General features: G+C 49.1%; 1 protein-coding gene across 1 annotated transcript in view; it reads right to left on the bottom strand.

The window, feature by feature from the left end:
• LOC132384036 (1-phosphatidylinositol 4,5-bisphosphate phosphodiesterase beta-3-like) overlaps positions 1–24,969 on the bottom strand; it is a 211,803-nt gene that overhangs the window by 172,404 nt on the left and 14,430 nt on the right. Inside the window, exon 2 of the mRNA XM_059955321.1 lies at positions 23,785–23,862. Within this exon, the coding sequence (XP_059811304.1) occupies positions 23,785–23,862 (78 nt within the window). The remainder of the gene's footprint in view (positions 1–23,784; positions 23,863–24,969) is intronic.

Raw genomic sequence — 24,969 nt, 5'->3', positions numbered from 1 at the left:
TGCACAGTTACACAGTGACTGACCCTCACCCTGAATAAACAGTGACTCTGTACAGTTACACAGTGACTGACCCTCACACTGAATAAACAGTGACTCCGTAAAGTTACAGTGAGTGACCCTCACCCTGAATAAACAAATGACCATGTACAGTTACACAGTGAGTGACCCTCACCCTGAATGAACAATGACTCTGTACAGTTGCACAGCGACTGACCCTCACCCTGAATAAACAGTGACCCTGTACATTTACGCACTGACTGACCCTCACACTGAATAAACAGTGACTCTGTACAGTTAGTGACTGACCCCCACCTAAATAAACAGTGACCTGTACAGTTACACAGTGAGTGTCCTTTACCCTGAATAGACAGTGATTCTGTACAGTTACACAGTGAGTGACCCTCACCCTGAATGAACAGTGACTCTGTGCAGTTACACAGTAACACTAACCTGAATAATCAGAGAGCCTGTACTGTGACACAGTGACTGACCTCACCCTGAATAAACAAATGACATTGTACAGTTACACTGAGTGACGCTCACCCTGAATGAACAGTGACCCAGTACAGTTACACAGCGACTGATCCTCACCCTGAATAAACACTGACCCTGTACAGTTACACTGAGTGACGCTCACCCTGAATGAACAGTGACCCAGTACAGTTACACAGTGACTGATCCTCACCCTGAATAAACAGTGATCATGTACAGTTACAGTGAGTGACCCTCACACTGAATAAACAATGACTCTGTACAGTTGCACAGTGACCCTCACCCTGAATAAACAGTCACCCTGTACAGTTACACAGTGACTGACCTCACCCTGAATAAACAGTGACTCTATACAGTTACACAGTGACCCTCACCCTGAGTAAACAGTGACCCTGTACAGTTACACAGTGAGTGACCCTCCCCCAGAATAAACAGTGACTCTGTACAGTTACACAGTGACCCTCACCCTAAATAAACAGTGATTCTGCACAGTTACACAGTGAGTGACCCTCACCCTGGATAAACAGTCTCCGTAAAGTTACACAGTGAGTGACCCTCACCCTGAATAAACAGTGACCCTGTACAGTTACACACTGACTCTCCCTCCCCCTGAATAAACAGTGACTCTGTACAGTTACACAGTGACCCTCACCCTGAGTAAACAGTGACTCTCTACAGTTACACAGTGACCCTCACCCTGAATAAACAGTGACTCTGTACAGTTACACAGTGACCCTCAACCTGAATAAACAGTGACTCTGTACAGTTACACAGTGACCCTCACCCTGAATAAACAGTGCCCCTGTACAGTTACACAGTGACTGACCCTCACCCTGAATAAACAGTGACTCTGTACAGTTACAGAGTGAGTGACCCTCACCCTGCAAAACAGTGACTGTACAATTACAGTGCGTGGCCCTCACCCTGAATGTACAGACCCTGTACAGTTACACAGTGAGTGACCCTCACCCTGCATAAACAGTGAACCTGTATACTTAGTGACTGACCCTCACCCTGAATAAACAGTGACCCTGTACAGTTACACAGTGAGTGACCCTCAACCTGAATAAACAGTGACTCTATACAGTTACACAGTGACCCACACCATGAATAAACATTCACCCTGTACTGTTACACATTGAGTGACCCTCAACCTGAATAAACAGTGATCCTGTACAGTTACACAGTGAATGACCCTCACCCTAAATAAACAGTGACTGTACAGTTACACAGAGAGTGACCCTCACCCTAAATAAACAGTGACTCTGCACAGTTACACAGTGACTGGCCCACACCATGAATAAACAGTGATTCTGTACAGTTACACAGTGAGTGACCCACACCCTGAATAAACACTGACTCCGTAAAGTTACAGTGAGTGACCCTCACCCTGAATAAACAGTGACCCTGTACAATTACACAGTGAGTGACCCTCGCCCTGAATAAACAGTGACTCAGTACAGTTACACAGTGAGTGATCCTCACCCTGAATAAACACTGACTCCGTAAAGTTACACAGTGAGTGACCCTCACCCTGAATAAACACTGACTCTGTACAGTTACACAGTGAGTGATCCTCACCCTGAATAAACAGTGACTCTGTACAGTTACACAGTGACTGACCCTCACCCTGAATAAACAGTGACCCTGTACAGTTACACAGTGACTGACCTTCACCCTGAATCAACACTGACTCCGTAAAGTTACACAGTGAGTGACCCTCGCCCTGATTAAACAGTGACCCTGTACAGTTACACAGTGAGTGACCCTCGCCCTGAATAAACAGTAACCCTGTACAGTTACACAGTGACTGACCCTCACCCTGAATAAACACTGACTCCGTAAAGTTACACAGTGAGTGACCCTCGCCCTGAATAAACACTGACTCTGTACAGTTACACAGTGAGTGATCCTCACCCTGAATAAACAGTGACTCTGTACAGTTACACAGTGACTGACCCTCACCCTGAATAAACAGTGACCCTGTACAGTTACACAGTGACTGACCCTCACCCTGAATAAACACTGACTCCGTAAAGTTAGACAGTGAGTGACCCTCGCCCTGAATAAACAGTGACTCTGTACAGTTACACAGTGACTGACCCTCACCCTGAATAAACAGTGACTCTGTACAGTTACACAGTGACTGACCCTCACCCTGAATAAACAGTGACTCTGTACAGTTACAGAGTGAGTGACCCTCGCCCTGAATAAACAGTGACCCTGTACAGTTACACAGTGAGTGACCCTCGCCCTGAATAAACACTGACTCTGTACAGTTACACAATGAGTGACCCTCACTGAAGAAACCGTGACTGTACAGTTACACAGTGACTGACCCTCACCCTGAATAAACACTGACTCCGTAAAGTTAGACAGTGAGTGACCCTCGCCCTGAATAAACAGTGACTCTGTACAGTTACACAGTGAGTGATCCTCACCCTGAATAAACAGTGACTCTGTACATTTACACAGTGACTGACCCTCACCTTGAATAAACAGTGACTCTGTACAGTTACACAGTGACTGACCCTCACCTTGAATAAACAGTGACCCTGTACAGTTACACAGTGACTGACCCTCACCCTGAATCAACACTGACTCCGTAAAGTTACACAGTGAGTGACCCTCGCCCTGATTAAACAGTGACCCTGTACAGTTGCACAGTGAGTGACCCTCGCCCTGAATAAACAGTGACCCTGTACAGTTACACAGTGACTGACCCTCACCCTGAATAAACACTGACCCCGTAAAGTTACACAGTGAGTGACCCTCGCCCTGAATAAACACTGACTCTGTACAGTTACACAGTGAGTGATCCTCACCCTGAATAAACAGTGACTCTGTACAGTTACACAGTGACTGACCCTCACCCTGAATAAACAGTGACCCTGTACAGTTACACAGTGACTGACCCTCACCCTGAATAAACACTGACTCCGTAAAGTTAGACAGTGAGTGACCCTCGCCCTGAATAAACAGTGACTCTGTACAGTTACACAGTGACTGACCCTCACCCTGAATAAACAGTGAGTCTGTACAGTTACACAGTGACTGACCCTCACCCTGAATAAACAGTGACTCTGTACAGTTACAGAGTGAGTGACCCTCGCCCTGAATAAACAGTGACCCTGTACAGTTACACAGTGAGTGACCCTCGCCCTGAATAAACACTGACTCTGTACAGTTACACAATGAGTGACCCTCACTGAAGAAACCATGACTGTACAGTTACAGTGATCCTCACCCTGAATGTACAGTGCCGCTGTACAGTTACACAGTGACTGATCCTCACCCTGAATAAACAGTGACTCTGTACAGTTACACAGTGACCCTCACCTTGAATAAATAGTCACTGTACAGTTACACAGTGACTGACCCTCACCCTGAATGAACAGTGACTCTGTACAGTTACACAGTGACTGACCCTCACACTGAATAAACAGTGACTCCATAAAGTTACAGTGAGTGACCCTCACCCTGAATAAACAAATGACCTTGTACAGTTACACAGTGAGTGACCCTCACCCTGAATGAACAATGACTCTGTACAGTTGCACAGCGACTGACCCTCACCCTGAATAAACAGTGACCCTGTATATTTACGCACTGACTGACCCTCACACTGAATAAACAGTGACTCTGTACAGTTAGTGACTGAACACACCTAAATAAACAGTGACCTGTACAGTTACACAGTGAGTGTCCTTTACCCTGAATAAACAGTGATTCTGTACACTTACACAGTGAGTGACCCTCACCCTGAATGAACAGTGACTCTGTGCAGTTACACAGTAACACTAACCTGAATAATCAGAGAGCCTGTACTGTGACACAGTGACTGACCTCACCCTGAATAAACAAATGACATTGTACAGTTACACTGAGTGACGCTCACCCTGAATGAACAGTGACCCAGTACAGTTACACAGCGACTGATCCTCACCCTGAATAAACAGTGATCATGTACAGTTACAGTGAGTGACCCTCACCCTGAATAAACAGTGACTCTGTACAGTTACACAGTGACCCTCAACCTGAATAAACAGTGACTCTGTACAGTTACACAGTGACCCTCACCCTGAATAAACAGTGCCCCTGTACAGTTACACAGTGACTGACCCTCACCCTGAATAAACAGTGACTCTGTACAGTTACAGAGTGAGTGACCCTCACCCTGCAAAACAGTGACTGTACAATTACAGTGCGTGACCCTCACCCTGAATGTACAGACCCTGTACAGTTACACAGTGAGTGACCCTCACCCTGCATAAACAGTGAACCTGTATACTTAGTGACTGACCCTCACCCTGAATAAACAGTGACCCTGTACAGTTACACAGTGAGTGACCCTCAACCTGAATAAACAGTGACTCTATACAGTTACACAGTGACCCACACCATGAATAAACATTCACCCTGTACTGTTACACAGTGAGTGACCCTCAACCTGAATAAACAGTGATCCTGTATACTTAGTGACTGACCCTCACCCTGAATAAACAGTGACCCTGTACAGTTACACAGTGAGTGACCCTCAACCTGAATAAACAGTGATCCAGTACAGTTACACAGTGAATGACCCTCACCCTAAATAAACAGTGACTGTACAGTTACACAGAGAGTGACCCTCACCCTAAATAAACAGTGACTCTGCACAGTTACACAGTGACTGGCCCTCACCATGAATAAACAGTGATTCTGTACAGTTACACAGTGAGTGACCCACACCCTGAATAAACAAATGACCTTGTACAGTTACACAGTGAGTGACCGTCAACCTGAATGAACAATGACTCTGTACAGTTGCACAGCGATCCAAAACTGAATGAACAGTGAGCCTGTACAGTTACACAGTGACTGACCCTCAACCTGAATAAACAGTGACTCTATACAGTTACACAGTGACCCTCACCCTGAATAAACAGTGACACCGTAAAGTTACACAGTGACTGACCCTCACCCTGAATGAACAGTGACCCTGCACAGTTACACAGTGACTGACCCTCACCCTGAATGAACAGTGACCCTGCACAGTTACACAGTGACTGACCCTCACCCTGAATAAACAGTGACTCTGTACAGTTACAGTGACTCACCCTCACCCTGAGTAAACAGTGACCCTGTACAGTTACAGTGACTCACCCTCACCCTGAGTAAACAGTGACCCTGTACAGTTACAGTGACTCACCCTCACCCTGAGTAAACAGTGACCCTGTACAGTTACAGTGACTCACCCTCACCCTGAGTAAACAGTGACCCTGTACAGTTACACAGTGACTCTCCCTCCCCCGAATAAACAGTGACTCTGTACAGTTACACAGTGACCCTCACCCTAAATAAACAGTGATTCTGTACAGTTACACAGTGAGTGACCCTCACCCTGAATAAACAGTCTCCGTAAAGTTACACAGTGAGTGACCCTCACCCTGAATAAACAGTGACCCTGTACAGTTACACAGTGACTCTCCCTCCCCCTGAATAAACAGTGACTCTGTACAGTTACACAGTGACCCTCACCCTGAGTAAACAGTGACTCTCTACAGTTACACAGTGACCCTCACCCTGAATAAACAGTGACTCTGTACAGTTACACAGTGACCCTCACCCTGAATAAACAGTGCCCCTGTACAGTTACACAGTGACTGACCCTCACCCTGAATAAACAGTGACTCTGTACAGTTACAGAGTGAGTGACCCTCACCCTGCAAAACAGTGACTGTACAATTACAGTGCGTGACCCTCACCCTGAATGTACAGACCCTGTACAGTTACAGTGAGTGACCCTCACCCTGCATAAACAGTGAACCTGTATACTTAGTGACTGACCCTCACCCTGAATAAACAGTGACCCTGTACAGTTACACAGTGAGTGACCCTCAACCTGAATAAACAGTGACTCTATACAGTTACACAGTGACCCACACCATGAATAAACATTCACCCTGTACTGTTACACAGTGAGTGACCCTCAACCTGAATAAACAGTGATCCTGTACAGTTACACAGTGAATGACCCTCACACTAAATAAACAGTGACTGTACAGTTACACAGAGAGTGACCCTCACCCAAAATAAACAGTGACTCTGCACAGTTACACAGTGACTGGCCCTCACCATGAATAAACAGTGATTCTGTACAGTTACACAGTGAGTGACCCACACCCTGAATAAACACTGACTCCGTAAAGTTACAGTGAGTGACCCTCACCCTGAATAAACAGTGACCCTGTACAATTACACAGTGAGTGACCCTCGCCCTGAATAAACAGTGACTCAGTACAGTTACACAGTGAGTGATCCTCACCCTGAATAAACACTGACTCCGTAAAGTTACACAGTGAGTGACCCTCACCCTGAATAAACACTGACTCTGTACAGTTACACAGTGAGTGATCCTCACCCTGAATAAACAGTGACTCTGTACAGTTACACAGTGAGTGACCCTCACCCTGAATAAACAGTGACCCTGTACAGTTACAAAGTGACTGACCTTCACCCTGAATCAACACTGACTCCGTAAAGTTACACAGTGAGTGACCCTCGCCCTGAATAAACACTGACTCTGTACAGTTACACAGTGAGTGATTCTCACCCTGAATAAACAGTGACTCTGTACAGTTACACAGTGACTGACCCTCACCCTGAATAAACAGTGACCCTGTACAGTTACACAGTGACTGACCCTCACCCTGAATAAACAGTGACTCTGTACAGTTACAGAGTGAGTGACCCTCGCCCTGAATAAACAGTGACCCTGTACAGTTACACAGTGAGTGACCCTCGCCCTGAATAAACACTGACTCTGTACAGTTACACAATGAGTGACCCTCACTGAAGAAACCGTGACTGTACAGTTACAGTGACCCTCACCCTGAATGTACAGTGCCGCTGTACAGTTACACAGTGACTGATCCTCACCCTGAATAAACAGTGACCCTGTACAGTTACACAGTGACCCTCACCTTGAATAAATAGTGACTGTACAGTTACACAGTGACTGACCCTCACCCTGAATGAACAGTGACCCTGCACAGTTACACAGTGACTGACCCTCACCCTGAATAAACAGTGACTCTGTACAGTTACACAGTGACTGACCCTCACCCTGAATAAACAGTGACTCTGTACAGTTACACAGTGACTGACCCTCACCCTCAATAAACAGTGACCCTGTACAGTTACACAGTGACTGACCCTCACCCTGAATAAACACTGACTCCTTAAAGTTACACAGTGAGTGACCCTCGCCCTGAATAAACAGTGACTCAGTACAGTTACACAGTGAGTGATCCTCACCCTGAATAAACAGTGTCTCTGTACAGTTACACAGTGACTGACCCTCACCCTGAAAAAACACTGACTCCGTAAAGTTACACAGTGAGTGACCCTCGCCCTGAATAAACAGTGACCCTGTACAGTTACACAGTGACTGACCCTCACCCTGAATAAACAGAGACTCTGTACAGTTACAGTGACTGACCCTCACCCTGAATAAACACTGACTCCGTAAAGTTAGTGAGTGACCCTCACCCTAAATAATCAGTGACCCTGTACAATTACACAGTGAGTGACCCTCGCCCTGAATAAACAGTGACTCAGTACAGTTACACAGTGAGTGATCCTCACCCTGAATAAACACTGACTCCGTAAAGTTACACAGTGAGTGACCCTCACCCTGAATAAACACTGACTCTGTACAGTTACACAGTGAGTGATCCTCACCCTGAATAAACAGTGACTCTGTACAGTTACACAGTGACTGACCCTCACCTTGAATAAACAGTGACTCTGTACAGTTACACAGTGACTGACCCTCACCTTGAATAAACAGTGACCCTGTACAGTTACACAGTGACTGACCCTCACCCTGAATCAACACTGACTCCGTAAAGTTACACAGTGAGTGACCCTCGCCCTGATTAAACAGTGACCCTGTACAGTTACACAGTGAGTGACCCTCGCCCTGAATAAACAGTGACTCTGTACAGTTACACAGTGAGTGACCCTCGCCCTGAATAGACAGTGACCCTGTACAGTTACACAGTGACTGACCCTCACCCTGAATAAACACTGACCCCGTAAAGTTACACAGTGAGTGACCCTCGCCCTGAATAAACACTGACTCTGTACAGTTACACAGTGAGTGATCCTCACCCTGAATAAACAGTGACTCTGTACAGTTACACAGTGACTGACCCTCACCCTGAATAAACACTGACTCCGTAAAGTTAGACAGTGAGTGACCCTCGCCCTGAATAAACAGTGACTCTGTACAGTTACACAGTGACTGACCCTCACCCTGAATAAACAGTGACTCTGTACAGTTACACAGTGACTGACCCTCACACTGAATAAACAGTGACTCCGTAAAGTTACAGTGAGTGACCCTCACCCTGAATAAACAAATGACCTTGTACAGTTACACAGTGAGTGACCCTCACCCTGAATGAACAATGACTCTGTACAGTTGCACAGCGACTGACCCTCACCCTGAATAAACAGTGACCCTGTACATTTACGCACTGACTGACGCTCACACTGAATAAACAGTGACTCTGTACAGTTAGTGACTGAACCCACCTAAATAAACAGTGACCTGTACAGTTACACAGTGAGTGTCCTTTACCCTGAATAAACAGTGATTCTGTACAGTTACACAGTGAGTGACCCTCACCCTGAATGAACAGTGACTCTGTGCAGTTACACAGTAACACTAACCTGAATAATCAGAGAGCCTGTACTGTGACACAGTGACTGACCTCACCCTGAATAAACAAATGACATTGTACAGTTACACTGAGTGACGCTCACCCTGAATGAACAGTGACCCAGTACAGTTACACAGCGACTGATCCTCACCCTGAATAAACAGTGATCATGTACAGTTACAGTGAGTGACCCTCACCCTGAATAAACAGTGACTCTGTACAGTTACACAGTGACCCTCAACCTGAATAAACAGTGACTCTGTACAGTTACACAGTGACCCTCACCCTGAATAAACAGTGCCCCTGTACAGTTACACAGTGACTGACCCTCACCCTGAATAAACAGTGACTCTGTACAGTTACAGAGTGAGTGACCCTCACCCTGCAAAACAGTGACTGTACAATTACAGTGCGTGACCCTCACCCTGCATAAACAGTGAACCTGTATACTTAGTGACTGACCCTCACCCTGAATAAACAGTGACCCTGTACAGTTACACAGTGAGTGACCCTCAACCTGAATAAACAGTGACTCTATACAGTTACACAGTGACCCACACCATGAATAAACATTCACCCTGTACTGTTACACAGTGAGTGACCCTCAACCTGAATAAACAGTGATCCTGTACAGTTACACAGTGAATGACCCTCACCCTAAATAAACAGTGACTGTACAGTTACACAGAGAGTGACCCTCACCCTAAATAAACAGTGACTCTGCACAGTTACACAGTGACTGGCCCTCACCATGAATAAACAGTGATTCTGTACAGTTACACAGTGAGTGACCCACACCCTGAATAAACACTGACTCCGTAAAGTTACAGTGAGTGACCCTCACCCTGTATAAACAGTGACCCTGTACAATTACACAGTGAGTGACCCTCGCCCTGAATAAACAGTGACTCAGTACAGTTACACAGTGAGTGATCCTCACCCTGAATAAACACTGACTCCGTAAAGTTACACAGTGAGTGACCCTCACCCTGAATAAACACTGACTCTGTACAGTTACACAGTGAGTGATCCTCACCCTGAATAAACAGTGACTCTGTACAGTTACACAGTGAGTGACCCTCACCCTGAATAAACAGTGACCCTGTACAGTTACACAGTGACTGACCTTCACCCTGAATCAACACTGACTCCGTAAAGTTACACAGTGAGTGACCCTCGCCCTGAATAAACACTGACTCTGTACAGTTACACAGTGAGTGATCCTCACCCTGAATAAACAGTGACTCTGTACAGTTACACAGTGACTGACCCTCACCCTGAATAAACAGTGACTCTGTACAGTTACACAGTGACTGACCCTCACCCTGAATAAACAGTGACTCTGTACAGTTACACAGTGAGTGACCCTCGCCCTGAATAAACACTGACTCTGTACAGTTACACAATGAGTGACCCTCACTGAAGAAACCGTGACTGTACAGTTACAGTGACCCTCACCCTGAATGTACAGTGCCGCTGTACAGTTACACAGTGACTGATCCTCACCCTGAATAAACAGTGACCCTGTACAGTTACACAGTGACCCTCACCTTGAATAAATAGTGACTGTACAGTTACACAGTGACTGACCCTCACCCTGAATGAACAGTGACCCTGCACAGTTACACAGTGACTGACCCTCACCCTGAATAAACAGTGACTCTGTACAGTTACACAGTGACTGACCCTCACCCTGAATAAACAGTGATTCTGTACAGTTACACAGTGACTGACCCTCACCCTCAATAAACAGTGACCCTGTACAGTTACACAGTGACTGACCCTCACCCTGAATAAACACTGACTCCATAAAGTTACACAGTGAGTGACCCTCGCCCTGAATAAACAGTGATTCTGTACAGTTACACAGTGAGTGACCCACACCCTGAATAAACAAATGACCTTGTACAGTTACACAGTGAGTGACCGTCAACCTGAATGAACAATGACTCTGTACAGTTGCACAGCGATCCAAAACTGAATGAACATTGAGCCTGTACAGTTACACAGTGACTGACCCTCAACCTGAATAAACAGTGACCCTGTACAGTTACACAGTGAGTGATCCTCACCCTGAATAAACAGAGACTCGGTACAGTTACAGTGACTGACCCTCACCCTGAATAAACACTGACTCCATAAAGTTACACAGTGAGTGACCCTCGCCCTGAATAAACACTGACTCTGTACAGTTACACAGTGAGTGATCCTCACCCTGAATAAACAGAGACTCGGTACAGTTACAGTGACTGACCCTCACCCTGAATAAACACTGACTCCATAAAGTTACACAGTGAGTGACCCTCGCCCTGAATAAACACTGACTCTGTACAGTTACACAGAGAGTGACCCTCACCCTAAATAAACAGTGACTCTGCACAGTTACACAGTGACTGGCCCTCACCATGAATAAACAGTGATTCTGTACAGTTACACAGTGAGTGACCCACACCCTGAATAAACAAATGACCTTGTACAGTTACACAGTGAGTGACCGTCAACCTGAATGAACAATGACTCTGTACAGTTGCACAGCGATCCAAAACTGAATGAACATTGAGCCTGTACAGTTACACTGTGTCTGACCTCATCCTGAATAAACAGTGATTCTGTACCGTTACACAGTGACTGACCCTCACCCTGCATAAACAGTGAACCTGTATACTTAGTGAGTGACCCTCAGCCTGAATAAACAGTGACCCTGTACAGTTACACAGTGAGTGACCCTCAACCTGAATAAACAGTAACTCTATACAGTTACACAGTGACCCACACCATGAATAAACATTCACCCTGTACAGTTACACAGTGAGTGATCCTCACCCTGAATAAACAGAGACTCGGTACAGTTACAGTGACTGACCCTCACCCTGAATAAACACTGACTCCATAAAGTTACACAGTGAGTGACCCTCGCCCTGAATAAACACTGACTCTGTACAGTTACACAGTGAGTGATCCTCACCCTGAATAAACAGTGACTCTGTACAGTTACACAGTGACTGACCCTCACCCTTAATAAACAGTAACTCCGTAAAGTTACAGTCAGTGACTCTCGCCCTGAATAAACAGTGACTCAGTACAGTTACACAGTGAGTGATCCTCACCCTGAATAAACAGTGACTCTGTACAGTTACACAGTGACTGACCCTCACCCTGAATAAACAGTGACCCTGTACAGTTACACAGTGAGTGAGCCTCGCCCTGAATAAACACTGACTCTGTACAGTTACACAATGAGTGACCCTCACTGAAGAAACCGTGACTGTACAGTTACAGTGACCCTCACCCTGAATAAACAGTGCCCCTGTACAGTTACACAGTGACTGACCCTCACCCTGAATAAACAGTGACTCTGTACAGTTACAGAGTGAGTGACCCTCACCCTGCAAAACAGTGACTGTACAATTACAGTGCGTGACCCTCACCCTGAATGTACAGACCCTGTACAGTTACACAGTGACTGACCCTCACCCTGAATAAACAGTGACTCTGTACAGTTACAGTGACTGACCCTCACCCTGCTTAAACAGTGACCCTGTACAGTTACACAGTGACAATCAACCTGAATAAACAATGACTCTGTACAGTTGCACAGCGATCCTGACCTGAATAAACAGTCAGCCTGTACAGTTACACTGTGTCTGACCTCATCCTGAATAAACAGTGATTCTGTACCGTTACACAGTGACTGACCCTCACCCTGCATAAACAGTGAACCTGTATACTTAGTGAGTGACCCTCAGCCTGAATAAACAGTGACCCTGTACAGTTACACAGTGAGTGACCCTCAACCTGAATAAACAGTAACTCTATACAGTTACACAGTGACCCACACCATGAATAAACATTCACCCTGTACAGTTACACAGTGAGTGACCCTCAACCTGAATAAACAGTGATCCTGTACAGTTACACAGTGAATGACCCTCACCCTAAATAAACAGTGACTGTACAGTTACACAGAGAGTGACCCTCACCCTAAATAAACAGTGACTCTGCACAGTTACACAGTGACTGGCCCTCACCATGAATAAACAGTGACCCTGTACATTTACGCACTGACTGACCCTCACACTGAATAAACAGTGACTCTGTACAGTTAGTGACTGACCCCCACCTAAATAAACAGTGACCTGTACAGTTACACAGTGAGTGTCCTTTATCCTGAATAAACAGTGATTCTGTACAGTTACACAGTGAGTGACCCTCACCCTGAATGAACAGTGACTCTGTGCAGTTACACAGTAACACTAACCTGAATAATCAGAGAGCCTGTACTGTGACACAGTGACTGACCTCACCCTGAATAAACAAATGACCTTGTACAGTTACACTGAGTGACGCTCACCCTGAATGAACAGTGACCCAGTACAGTTACACAGCGACTGATCCTCACCCTGAATAAACAGTGATCATGTACAGTTACAGTGAGTGATCCTCACCCTGAATATACAGTCTCTGTACAGTTACACAGTGACTGACCCTCACCCTGAATAAACAGTGACCCTGTACAGTTACACAGTGAGTGAGCCTCGCCCTGAATAAACACTGACTCTGTACAGTTACACAATGAGTGACCCTCACTGAAGAAACCGTGACTGTACAGTTACAGTGACCCTCACCCTGAATGTACAGTGCCGCTGTACAGTTACACAGTGACTGACCCTCACCCGGAATAAACACTGACTCAGTACAGTTACACAGTGACTGACCCTCATCCTGAATAAACAGTGAATCTGTACAGTTACATAGTGAACCTCACCCTAAATAAACAGTGACTCTGTACAGTTACACAGTGACTCTCCCTCACCCCGAGTAAACAGTGACCCTGTACAGTTACACAGTGACTCTCCCTCACCCCGAGTAAACAGTGACCCTGTACAGTTACACAGTGACCCTCACCCTGAATAAACAGTGACTCTGTACAGTTACACAGTGACTGACCCTCACCCTGAATGAACAGTGCTCCTGTACAGTTACAGTGACTGACCTCACCCTGAGTAAACAGTGACTTTGTACAGTTACAGTGACTGACCCTCACCCTGAATAAACAGTGACCCTGTATAGTTACAGTGACTCTCCCTCACCCTGAGTAAACAGTGACTCTGTACAGTTACAGTGACTCTCCCTCCCCCTGAGTAAACAGTGACTCTGTACAGTTACAGTGACTCTCCCTCCCCCTGAGTAAACAGTGACCCTGTACAGTTACAGTGAGTGACCCTCACCCTGAATAAACAGTGACCCTGTACAGTTACACAGTGACTGACCCTCATCCTGAATAAACAGTGACTCTGTACAGTTACACAGTGACTGACCCTCACCCTGAATGAACAGTGCTCCTGTACAGTTACAGTGACTGACCTCACCCTGAGTAAACAGTGACTTTGTACAGTTACAGTGACTGACCCTCACCCTGAATAAACAGTGACCCTGTATAGTTACAGTGACTGACCCTCACCCTGAATAAACAGTGACCCTGTATAGTTACAGTGACTCTCCCTCACCCTGAGTAAACAGTGACTCTGTACAGTTACAGTGACTGACCCTCCCCCTGAGTAAACAGTGACCTCTACAGTTACAGTGACTCTCCCTCACCCTGAGTAAACAGTGACCCTGTACAGTTACAGTGAGTGCCAACGGGGGGAGGATGACAGGGTGTTAGATGGTCATTCTTATCTCTGGGGCAGAAATATCTAATGTTTGAAACATGGGGTACAATTTCCTCATCAAGTCTGGAGCAAGGCAAGGTCACACACTGTCCCAGCTGCCTTGCAGGTGGATGCATCAGGATGGACGAGGGTCTCAGACGGGCGACAGTGCAAGATTAACACGTCATCACGCTGCTCCATTTGTCGAACGACTGGCCGCTTCGAGCCAGCATTGGAGGCCAGCATATCGACGCAACAGGGCCCGGGTCTCAGAGCGAGGAACGGCCCGGACGATTTAAACACCGGGCCAGATGGATTGGAAAGGCAGAGGCGCCTCTGCCCGCTGCTCCACCGCACGTACTCCGCCGTGCGCGGATCGAGGCGGGGGCCGGGTCCTCGATCTCGTTCTCAATGCCGTTTGCTTACTTTTACTGCGAATGCATAATTCGCTTTGTTTCCTCTCTGCACGTTCAATGTCATTCTTTTCGGTTGTGCTTTGCGCTGTCTGCAAGGAGACGAATCTCAAAGTGAGAAAGTGTACGCACTCTTTGACGATCAGCGTACCTTGCACGACAAACAACCCACGTGCCAAAAGCAAACTGGGCACGTACTGATAAAAAAAACAATAAACGTCGAGAACATGCAGAGTCCTGAAAAGTGTGTCTGTAGGTCGTATAGTCAGTTCAGCGTTGGGGTGACCGAGGTGGTCCCCTGTGGTTCAGGAACCTGCTGGCTGAGGGGTGGGAAATGCCCCTAAACCAGGTAAGTGTGGGTCCCAAGGCTCCTGCACTCCCTTCCTCATGTGAGCAGCTGGTGAAGGGAGCATGGGCTGCGTAGTGCAGGACTACGGGCCAGACTTCCCAACAGTCCGCGAACTCTATGCATCGCAATATCATAGTACTGACAAGCGTTACGATAACCACTACATAACGGTCCGGTTAGAATCTGGATTAGAATTATAATATATACAAATACACCCACAAACATGTAAATAAATATTTACATATATTTATTTATTAACATACTGTGCGGAATAGGCTCGTCTGTACCTTCAAGCTGTGCTGCCCAGCAGCCCTGGATTTAATCCGAGCCTAATCACGGGACAATCAACCTGCCAACCAGTAGGTCTTGGGACCTGTGGGATAAACTGGAGCACCCGCGGGAGCCTGCGCATCCCCAGGGAGAACGTACAGATTCCTGATACACAGCCGCAGGAATTGAACATGGATTTCTGGTACTGTAAAGCATTATGCTAACCACATACACACTATATAAACACACACAGTTGTATATATATTTACATTACATACACACATATATTAGTGAAATTTAATATTTTCCAGCTGTGCTACAGTTCAAGACAAATAAATTACTCATCATTATGTGCCACGTTGTATGATGACATCATCATCATGTGCCATGCCATATTTCGAGGGCAAGCATCGTTTTCCAATGACCATGATTGCTGTCAGTAGGTTTTTCTACAGAAGTGGTTCCCCACTGTCACCTGCTGGGCCAGTGTGTCTTTACAAGACGGGTGACCCCCAGCCACTGTCAATACTCTTCAGAGATTGTCTGCCTGGCGTCAGCGGTTTCATAACCAGCACTCGTCATCTGCACCGGCTGCACATTCGACCGTCCACCACCTGCTCCCATGGCTCCTTATCACCCTGATCGGGTGGCTAAGCAGGTGCTACACCTTGCCCCAGGGTGACCTGCAGGCCAGCGGAGGGAAGGAGCGTCTTACACCCCCTTTGGTAGAGACGCAGCTCCACCCCGCCGCCCAAAAATAATTTAAAAGTGTCAAAACAGAGGAGAAGAGGCTGTTCCTAAATGCGGAGAGCATGGATCGTCAGGCCCTGGTACCGCCCGGTGGGCAGAGGCCACATCCAAGTGGGTGGGCGTCCTGAAAAAATGGGTGCCACTTTTGAAGATGCCCGCGAAGGCGTGGGAGTTCACTTTTGCCATTAAAAGCCCCACCCTGCACAAAGCTGCCCTGCCCTCTGGCTGGATCCAAACTACCTGGGGGCAAGTGGCGACTACAAGCTCGGGGGAGGGGGGAGGTACGCAGGTTCAGGGGTGTTTAAAGTGTAGGTGGATGGGGGGGGAAGAACCAAGGGGATTACAGAGTTTAGGAGCCCGGCAACAGAAGGTACAATGGAGTGATGAGGATTGGAGAGAGTGGCGTGAGGGGGAATTGAAAGTGGAGGGAGACACAAGGACTTAGATGGTTTCAGACCGTCACAGAGATGGAGGGAATTTCCAAGGGCTCTTCATCTCACTTTCTCGATATTTATTATTTATTTTACTTTTCGTATTTGCGCAGTTTATTGGCTTCTGCACCCTGTCTGAGCTGGTGTGTTCTTTCATTGAGTCTACTATGGTCATTAGTGCGTGGAATGGGCTGCCAGCGGATACGATGGGGTCTTTTAAGAGACTCCTGGATGGGTACATGGAGCTTAGAAAAACAGAGGGCAATGGGTAAGCCTAGTAATTTCTAAGGCAAGGACGTGTTCGGCACAGCTTTGTGGGCCGAAGGGCCTGTGTTTTGCTGTAGGTTTTCTATGTCTCTATTACCCTACTCTGGATTTATTGAGTATGCCTGCAAGAAAACTACTCTGGTACAACGACAATGAATTTACTTTGAACTTTGAGGGTTTAGGTCCTGGAGGGGGGTTTGGGAGACTGGGGTGGGTTCACACGATGAGTCAAATTTTGAATATATCCGGTAAGGATCTCCCCAATGCCCCTAACAGTCAGCGGGGTGAGGGTGGGAGCCCTGCCCCGTGCCAAGGCCAGACAGTGGGGGGGGGGTCCTCAAAGCCGAGCAAACTTGTGGGCCTGAAGATAGACAAGTCCCCTGGTCCGGACGGAATGCTTCCCAGGATACTGAAAGGAACGGGAAAGATTATAGCTGAGGCTTTGGTGATGATTTACCAAAACTCTCTGGATTCTGGGCAGGTCCCGGCAGATCGGAAGACTGAATGTCACGCCACTGTTCAAAAAAAGGATGTCGCCAAAAAGGCAGTTAGTTTACCATCTGTAGTTGGGAAAATGCTTGAAGCTATTATTACAGAAATAGCGAGGCATCTGGAAAGAAATGGATCCCTCAGGCAGACGCAGCATGGATTCAGCAATGTCAGGTCCTGTTTGACAAACTTGCTGGAGGAAATAATGAGCACAGTGGATAGAGGGGATCAGATGGGCGTTATTTACTTGGATTTCCAGAAGGCGCTCGATCAGGTGCCGCATAAAAGTCTTAATCATGAGATAAGGATGCATAGAGTTGGGGGTGACGTATCAGCATGGATAGAGGATTGGTTAACTAGTAAAAAGCAGGGAGTTGGGATGGATGGGTGTTACTCTGGTTGTCAATCAGTGGTGAGCGGTGCTGGGCCCGCAACTGTTCACGATAAACGTTATCGATCTGGAAGAGGAGACCCAAGTGTAGTCTATCTGAGTCTGCTGATACAAAACTGAGTGGGAAAGCAAATTGTGCAGGGGATATGGAGAGCCTGCAGAGAGATATAGATAGGTTTAGTGAGTGGGCAAGGATCTGGCAGATAGAGCACAATGTTGGTAAATGCGGGTCATCCACTTCGGAAGGAAAATCGAAGATCAGAGTATTATTTAAACGATAAAGATTGCAGCATGCTGCTGGGCAGAGGGGACTTGGGAGTGTTTGTGCATGAATCACAAAAGGTTGGTTTGCAGGTACAGCAGGCTGTCGAGAAGGCAAATGGGATGTGGGCCTTCATTGCTAGAGGGATTGAATTGAAGAGCAGGGAGGCCAAGCTGCAACTGTACAGGGTACTGGTGAGGCCGCACCTGAAGTACTGCGTGCGGTTCTGGTCTCCGTACTCGAGGAAGGATATACTGGCTTCGGAGGCGGTTCACCAGGCTGATTCCAGAGATGAGGGGGTTAGACTATGAGGAGAGATTGAGTCACCTGGGACTGTACTCACTGGAATTCAGAATGAGAGGAGATCTTATGGAAACATATAAAATTATGAAAGGGATATAGAGGCGGGAAAGTTGTTTCCACTGGTAGGTGAGTCTAGAACGAGGGGACAAAGCCTCGAGATTCAGGGAGTAGATTTAGGATGGAGATGAGGAGGAACTGCTTTTCCCAGAGAGTGGTGAATCTGTGGAATTCTCTGCCCAATGAAGCAGTGGAGGCTGCCTCAGTAAATATATTTAAGACAAAGTTGGCTAGATTTTTGCATCGTAGGGGTATTAAGGGTTATGGGAAAAAGGCAGGTAGGTGGAGATGAGTCCATGGCCAGATCAGCCATGATATTATTGAATGGCGGAGCAGGCTCGACTCCTGCCCCTATTTCTTATGCTCTCATGAGGGAAGCTCGTCAGGAAAAGGAGGATGGGGGAGGGGAGAGTGGGCCTCGAACACAGCTTGCCATTGAGACACACACACACACACACGTACATTCCCCGACCAGGTCACAGGCTGCTTACCAAACCCCCGCCTGCTGAGAGCATAATGCACCAGGACGTTTCCCAATCCCCGCAGTTCCTGTTTACCGCTGCCTCGCCACGGGGTCGTGACCGAGGGAACACTCCCCTGCCAGGGCGTCACGCTCCACAGCAGGGGGCGGTGGTCGGTGGGGGTGGGGGCCAAACAGGAACCACACCCTGTCTCTCTGACCCACCCCAGCAACCTCAGATTCAGAATTCTTAATGTAGCGCAAGTCCAGTGAACTCCGGGTGGCAGGGGTGGAGATACGTCTCCACCAAAGGAGGCATAAGACCCCCCTGCAGATTACCCTCGGGCAAGGCGTAGCCCCCCTTCCGATCAGGGTCTCATAGACCCATGGGATGGTCGTATGAGCACATCACAAGTCCTGGTTCTGTGACCACTCACGCCAGGTTAGACAATCTTCGAAGAGCGTTGATAATGGCCGGGGACTCACCCATCTTGTAAAGACACACTGCCCAGAAGGAGGCGATAGACAGTAGGTGCAGGAGTGGGCCATTCAGCCCTTCGAGCCTGCACCAACGTTCAATGTGATCCACAATGCTGCCTTCTCCCCATATCCCTCGACTCCGCTATCTTTAAGAGCTCTGTCTAACTCTTTCTTGAAAGCATCCAGAGAATTGGCCTCCGCTGCCTTCTGAGGCAGACCAACTCTCTGGGTGAAAAAGTTTTTCCTCAGCTCCGTTCTAAATGGCCTACCCCTTATTCTTAAACTGTGGCCTCTGGTTCTGGACTCCCCCAACATCGGGAACATGCTTCCTGCCTCCAGTGTGTCCAATCCCTTAATAATCTTATATGTTTCAATCAGATCCCCTCTCATCCTTCTAAATTCCAGTGTATACAAGCCCAGTCGCTCCAATCTGTCAATATATGACAGTCCCGCCATTCTGGGAATTAACCTCGTGAACCTACGCTGCACTCCCTCAATAGCAAGAATGTCCTTCCTCAGATTTGGAGACCAAAACTGCACACAATACTCCAGGTGTGGTCTCACCAGGGCCCTGTACAGCTGCAGAAGGACCTCTTTGCTCCTATGCTCAACTCCCCTTGTTATGAAGGCCAGCATGCCATTAGCTTTCTTCACTGCCTGCTGTACCTGCATGCTTACTTTCAGCGACTGATGGCAAAGCACGTGCGCAGAAAAATAAATTTGCCAAGAACAACCATGGAAAGACCACGACAGGCCACGTCGCACGACACGGCTCGTAACGAACATCGGAACTGTGAAGGGCATCGTTTGCATTAACGAGGCAAGTGTGCGCAGAGGGGAGGGGCAAGAGTCACCACACGTTCCGGGGCCAACGCAGCACTACCTACAATGCCCGGCAGAACAACATGGAACACGGTACCCCTTTTCCTCCCAGCCCTCTCCCAGGCAGGCAGTCCTCCAACTCCAGCACAGGCTTCCGGGCCTCCCGGCTTTGGCCACTGGTCCTCGACTCCCGGTCGACCCGCGGGCATCGGCCGACGAGGGGGAGCCCTAACCCCGAGACCGGAGCACCTAACGCTTGCGGCCGAGGGGATGAAGGGAGGAGTAACGCGGGTAGGTGACCCAGGGCAACGTCAGCCCAGGTTACTGAGGAATTGGCACCTCGGAGCAGATTCTCCGCAGCCATGGATGGGAAGGAGCAGTGGAGCTCGTTTCCTCTTTGGATTCTGCTGAGCATTCTGGGTAGGCCTTGTTGGCGCTGGAATGCGTGGCGGCACCGACGGGCTGCCCCGGCACACTGGACATTCTGATAACAAACAAAACTTAATTCATTTTGTTCCAGCCACAGGGAGGATGATTACTCCAAGCACGATCACTCACAGACCATCGATTCTCCGCACCATCCCATCGCACACTCCCGGGGTCAGACACAGAGTGAATCTCCCTCCACACCGTCCCATCACACACTCCCGGGGTCAGACACAGAGTGAATCTCCCTCCACACCATCCCATCACACACTCCCGGGGTCAGACACAGAGTGAATCTCACTCCACACCGTCCCATCGCACACTCCCGGGGGTCAGACACAGAGTGAAGCTCCCTCCACACCGTCCCATCACACACTCCCGGGGGTCAGACACAGAGTGAAGCTCCCTCCACACCGTCCCATCGCACACTCCCGGGGGTCAGACACAGAGTGAAGCTCCCTCCACACCGTCCCATCACACACTCCCGGGGTCAGACACAGAGTGAAGCCCCCTCCACACCATCCCATCACACACTCCCGGGGTCAGACACAGAGTGAAGCTCCCTCCACACCGTCCCATCGCACATTCCCAGGGGTCAGACACAGAGTGAAGCTCCCTCCACACCGTCCCATCACACACTCCCGGGGTCAGACACAGAGTGAAGCTCCCTCCACACCGTCCCATCACATACTCCCGGGGTCAGACACAGAGTGAAGCTCCCTCCACACCGTCCCATCACATACTCCCGGGGTCAGACACAGAGTGAAGCTCCCTCCACACCGTCCCATCACACACTCCTGGGGTCAGACACAGAGTGAAGCTCCCTCCACACCGTCCCATCACACACTCCCGGGGTCAGACACAGAGTGAAGCTCCCTCCACACCGTCCCATCACACACTCCCGGGGTCAGACACAGAGTGAAGCTCCCTCCACACTGTCCCATCACACACTCCCGGGGTCAGACACAGAGTGAAGCTCCCTCCACACCGTCCCATCACACACTCCTGGGGTCAGACACAGAGTGAAGCTCCCGCCGCACCGTCCCATCACACACTCCCGGGGTCAGACACAGAGTGAAGCTCCCTCCACACCGTCCCATCACTCACTCCCGGGGTCAGACACACAGTGAATCTCACTCCACACCGTCCCATCGCACACTCCCGGGGGTCAGACACAGAGTGAAGCTCCCTCCACACCGTCCCATCACACACTCCCGGGGGTCAGACACAGAGTGAAGCTCCCTCCACACCGTCCCATCGCACACTCCCGGGGGTCAGACACAGAGTGAAGCTCCCTCCACACCGTCCCATCACACACTCCCGGGGTCAGACACAGAGTGAAGCCCCCTCCACACCATCCCATCACACACTCCCGGGGTCAGACACAGAGTGAAGCTCCCTCCACACCGTCCCATCGCACATTCCCAGGGGTCAGACACAGAGTGAAGCTCCCTCCACACCGTCCCATCACACACTCCCGGGGTCAGACACAGAGTGAAGCTCCCTCCACACCGTCCCATCACATACTCCCGGGGTCAGACACAGAGTGAAGCTCCCTCCACACCGTCCCATCACATACTCCCGGGGTCAGACACAGAGTGAAGCTCCCTCCACACCGTCCCATCACACACTCCTGGGGTCAGACACAGAGTGAAGCTCCCTCCACACCGTCCCATCACACACTCCCGGGGTCAGACACAGAGTGAAGCTCCCTCCACACCGTCCCATCACACACTCCTGGGGTCAGACACAGCGTGAATCTCCCTCCACACCGTCCCATCACACACTCCCGGGGTCAGACACAGAGTGAAGCTCCCTCCACACCGTCCCATCACACACTCCCGGGGTCAGACACAGAGTGAAGCTCCCTCCACACCGTCCCATCACACACTCCCGGGGTCAGACACAGAGTGAAGCTCCCTCCACACCGTCCCATCGCACATTCCCAGGGGTCAGACACAGAGTGAAGCTCCCTCCACACCGTCCCATCACACACTCACAAGGTAGTGACAGAACAACTCGTGCAGCCTGTCAGAGAGACTGTTTGTAAAACACACCTACACAGCTAGGCAGTTGCAGCCTTCTTCTGACTCAGCCTCCGTATCATTGTGAAATCGGTTTAATATTGTCACGTGTACTGAGATACAGTGAAAGCCTTGCCTTGTTCATACAGATCAGATCATTGAGGTCGAGCAAGGTAGGGAATAAGGTGTCACAGTTGTGGGGAGAGTGCACTGCAGGTAAATAATAAGGTGGAAGATTGCCACAAGGTCACGGGTACACTGACATCAACATGCAAGTACTTCTGGACGCAGGGCACTTGACTTTTTGCGTTGTTTTTTTAAACAAAATTGCATAAGTTTAGTCACACAAAGTACAAACTTTGCAGGTTATCAATCTCAAATTAAAATGTGGTTACGTCAGCCTGCAAAACGCTCAATTCCTGGGCGGGGGGAGTGGGGAGAGACACCCTACCCAGGAATCCCCCACCATGCCCCTGGCGACCGCGCTCCAGCGCGAACGTTACCCCGGAAAAGGGGTAGGTGGACAACCTGGGTGGGACTCTGGACTGCACGCAGCCTGGAGCCACGAGTAGAAATCGTGCACCCCAAAACTCGAGGGGCAGCCTCTTCTGTTGGTCAAACAGGAGCACCCCATGGCAATGCTGGCACACTGACTCCTCCGGGCCACAGAAGGGGCAGGCGGACGAGCTCGGTAACCTGCTGCACATCAAACAGCTTGACAAGTTGTCCAACTTACATTGTTCTGCCCGGTCCAGTACAGGAAGAAGCCCTCCGGATCCACCCGGAGGGTGACCAGAGCCCTATTTGGCGGGTCCTGGGAAAGGGAGACAGAGACCGCTGTTATTGAATCATGCCACACAGACACTGCACCCCCCTTCCAGACAGTTGCTTCACCCTCTGTCCTCCCAAGGTCCAAAACAGAGACAGCCTGATGTCCCCCGGAGCTGACCTCAACGTTAATAACTATTTCAGATATCCCGCCATTCCTGTTCATGAGGTTGACCCACATCTCTTTCCAAAGCCACCTTGCTTCCATGGTGGCCCCCCTCCCTTTGGCTGTTCGAGTGTGAGTAACAACATGACATCATTCACCAAATACATTCATTACTCTCTTCGAGGATGCTGCCGAGGTCAAACACAGTGAAGCTCCCTCCACATCATCCCATCACACACTCCCGGGGTCAGACACAGAGTGAAGCTCCCTCCACACCATCCCATCACACACTCCCAGGGTCAGACACAGAGTGAAGCTCCCTCCGCACCGTCCCATCACACACTCCCGGGGTAAGACACAGAGGGAATCTCCCTCCACACCGTCCCATCACACACTCCCGGGGTCAGACACAGAGTGAATCTCCCTCCACACCGTCCCATCACACACCCCTGGGGTCAGACACAGAGTTAATCTCCACACCGTCCCATCACACACCCCTGGGGTCAGACACAGAGTTAATCTCCCTCCACACTGTCCCATCACACACTCCCGGGGTCAGACACAAAGTGAAGCTCCCTCCACACCGTCCCATCACACACTCCCGGGGTCAGACACAGAGTGAATCTCCCTCCACACCATCCCATCACACACTCCCAGGGTCAGACACAGAGTGAAGCTCCCACCTCACTGTCCCATCACACACTCCCGGGGTCAGACACAGAGTGAAGCTCCTTCCGCACCGTCCCATCACACACTCCCGGGGTCAGACACAGAGTGAATCTCCCTCCGCACCGTCCCATCACACACTCCCGGGGTCAGACACAGAGTGAAGCTCCCTCCACACCGTCCCATCACACACTCCCGGGGTCAGACACAGAGTGAATCTCCCTCCACACCGTCCCATCACACACTCCCGGGGTCAAACACAGTGAAGCTCCCTCCACACCGTCCCATCACACACCCCTGGGGTCAGACACAGAGTGAAGC

Source organism: Hypanus sabinus, chromosome 31 (genome assembly GCF_030144855.1).
Source record: "Hypanus sabinus isolate sHypSab1 chromosome 31, sHypSab1.hap1, whole genome shotgun sequence".
Lineage (NCBI taxonomy): Eukaryota > Metazoa > Chordata > Chondrichthyes > Myliobatiformes > Dasyatidae > Hypanus > Hypanus sabinus.
Note: the sequence above shows the minus strand (reverse complement) of the source record. Positions and strands in the feature narration are given on the sequence as shown.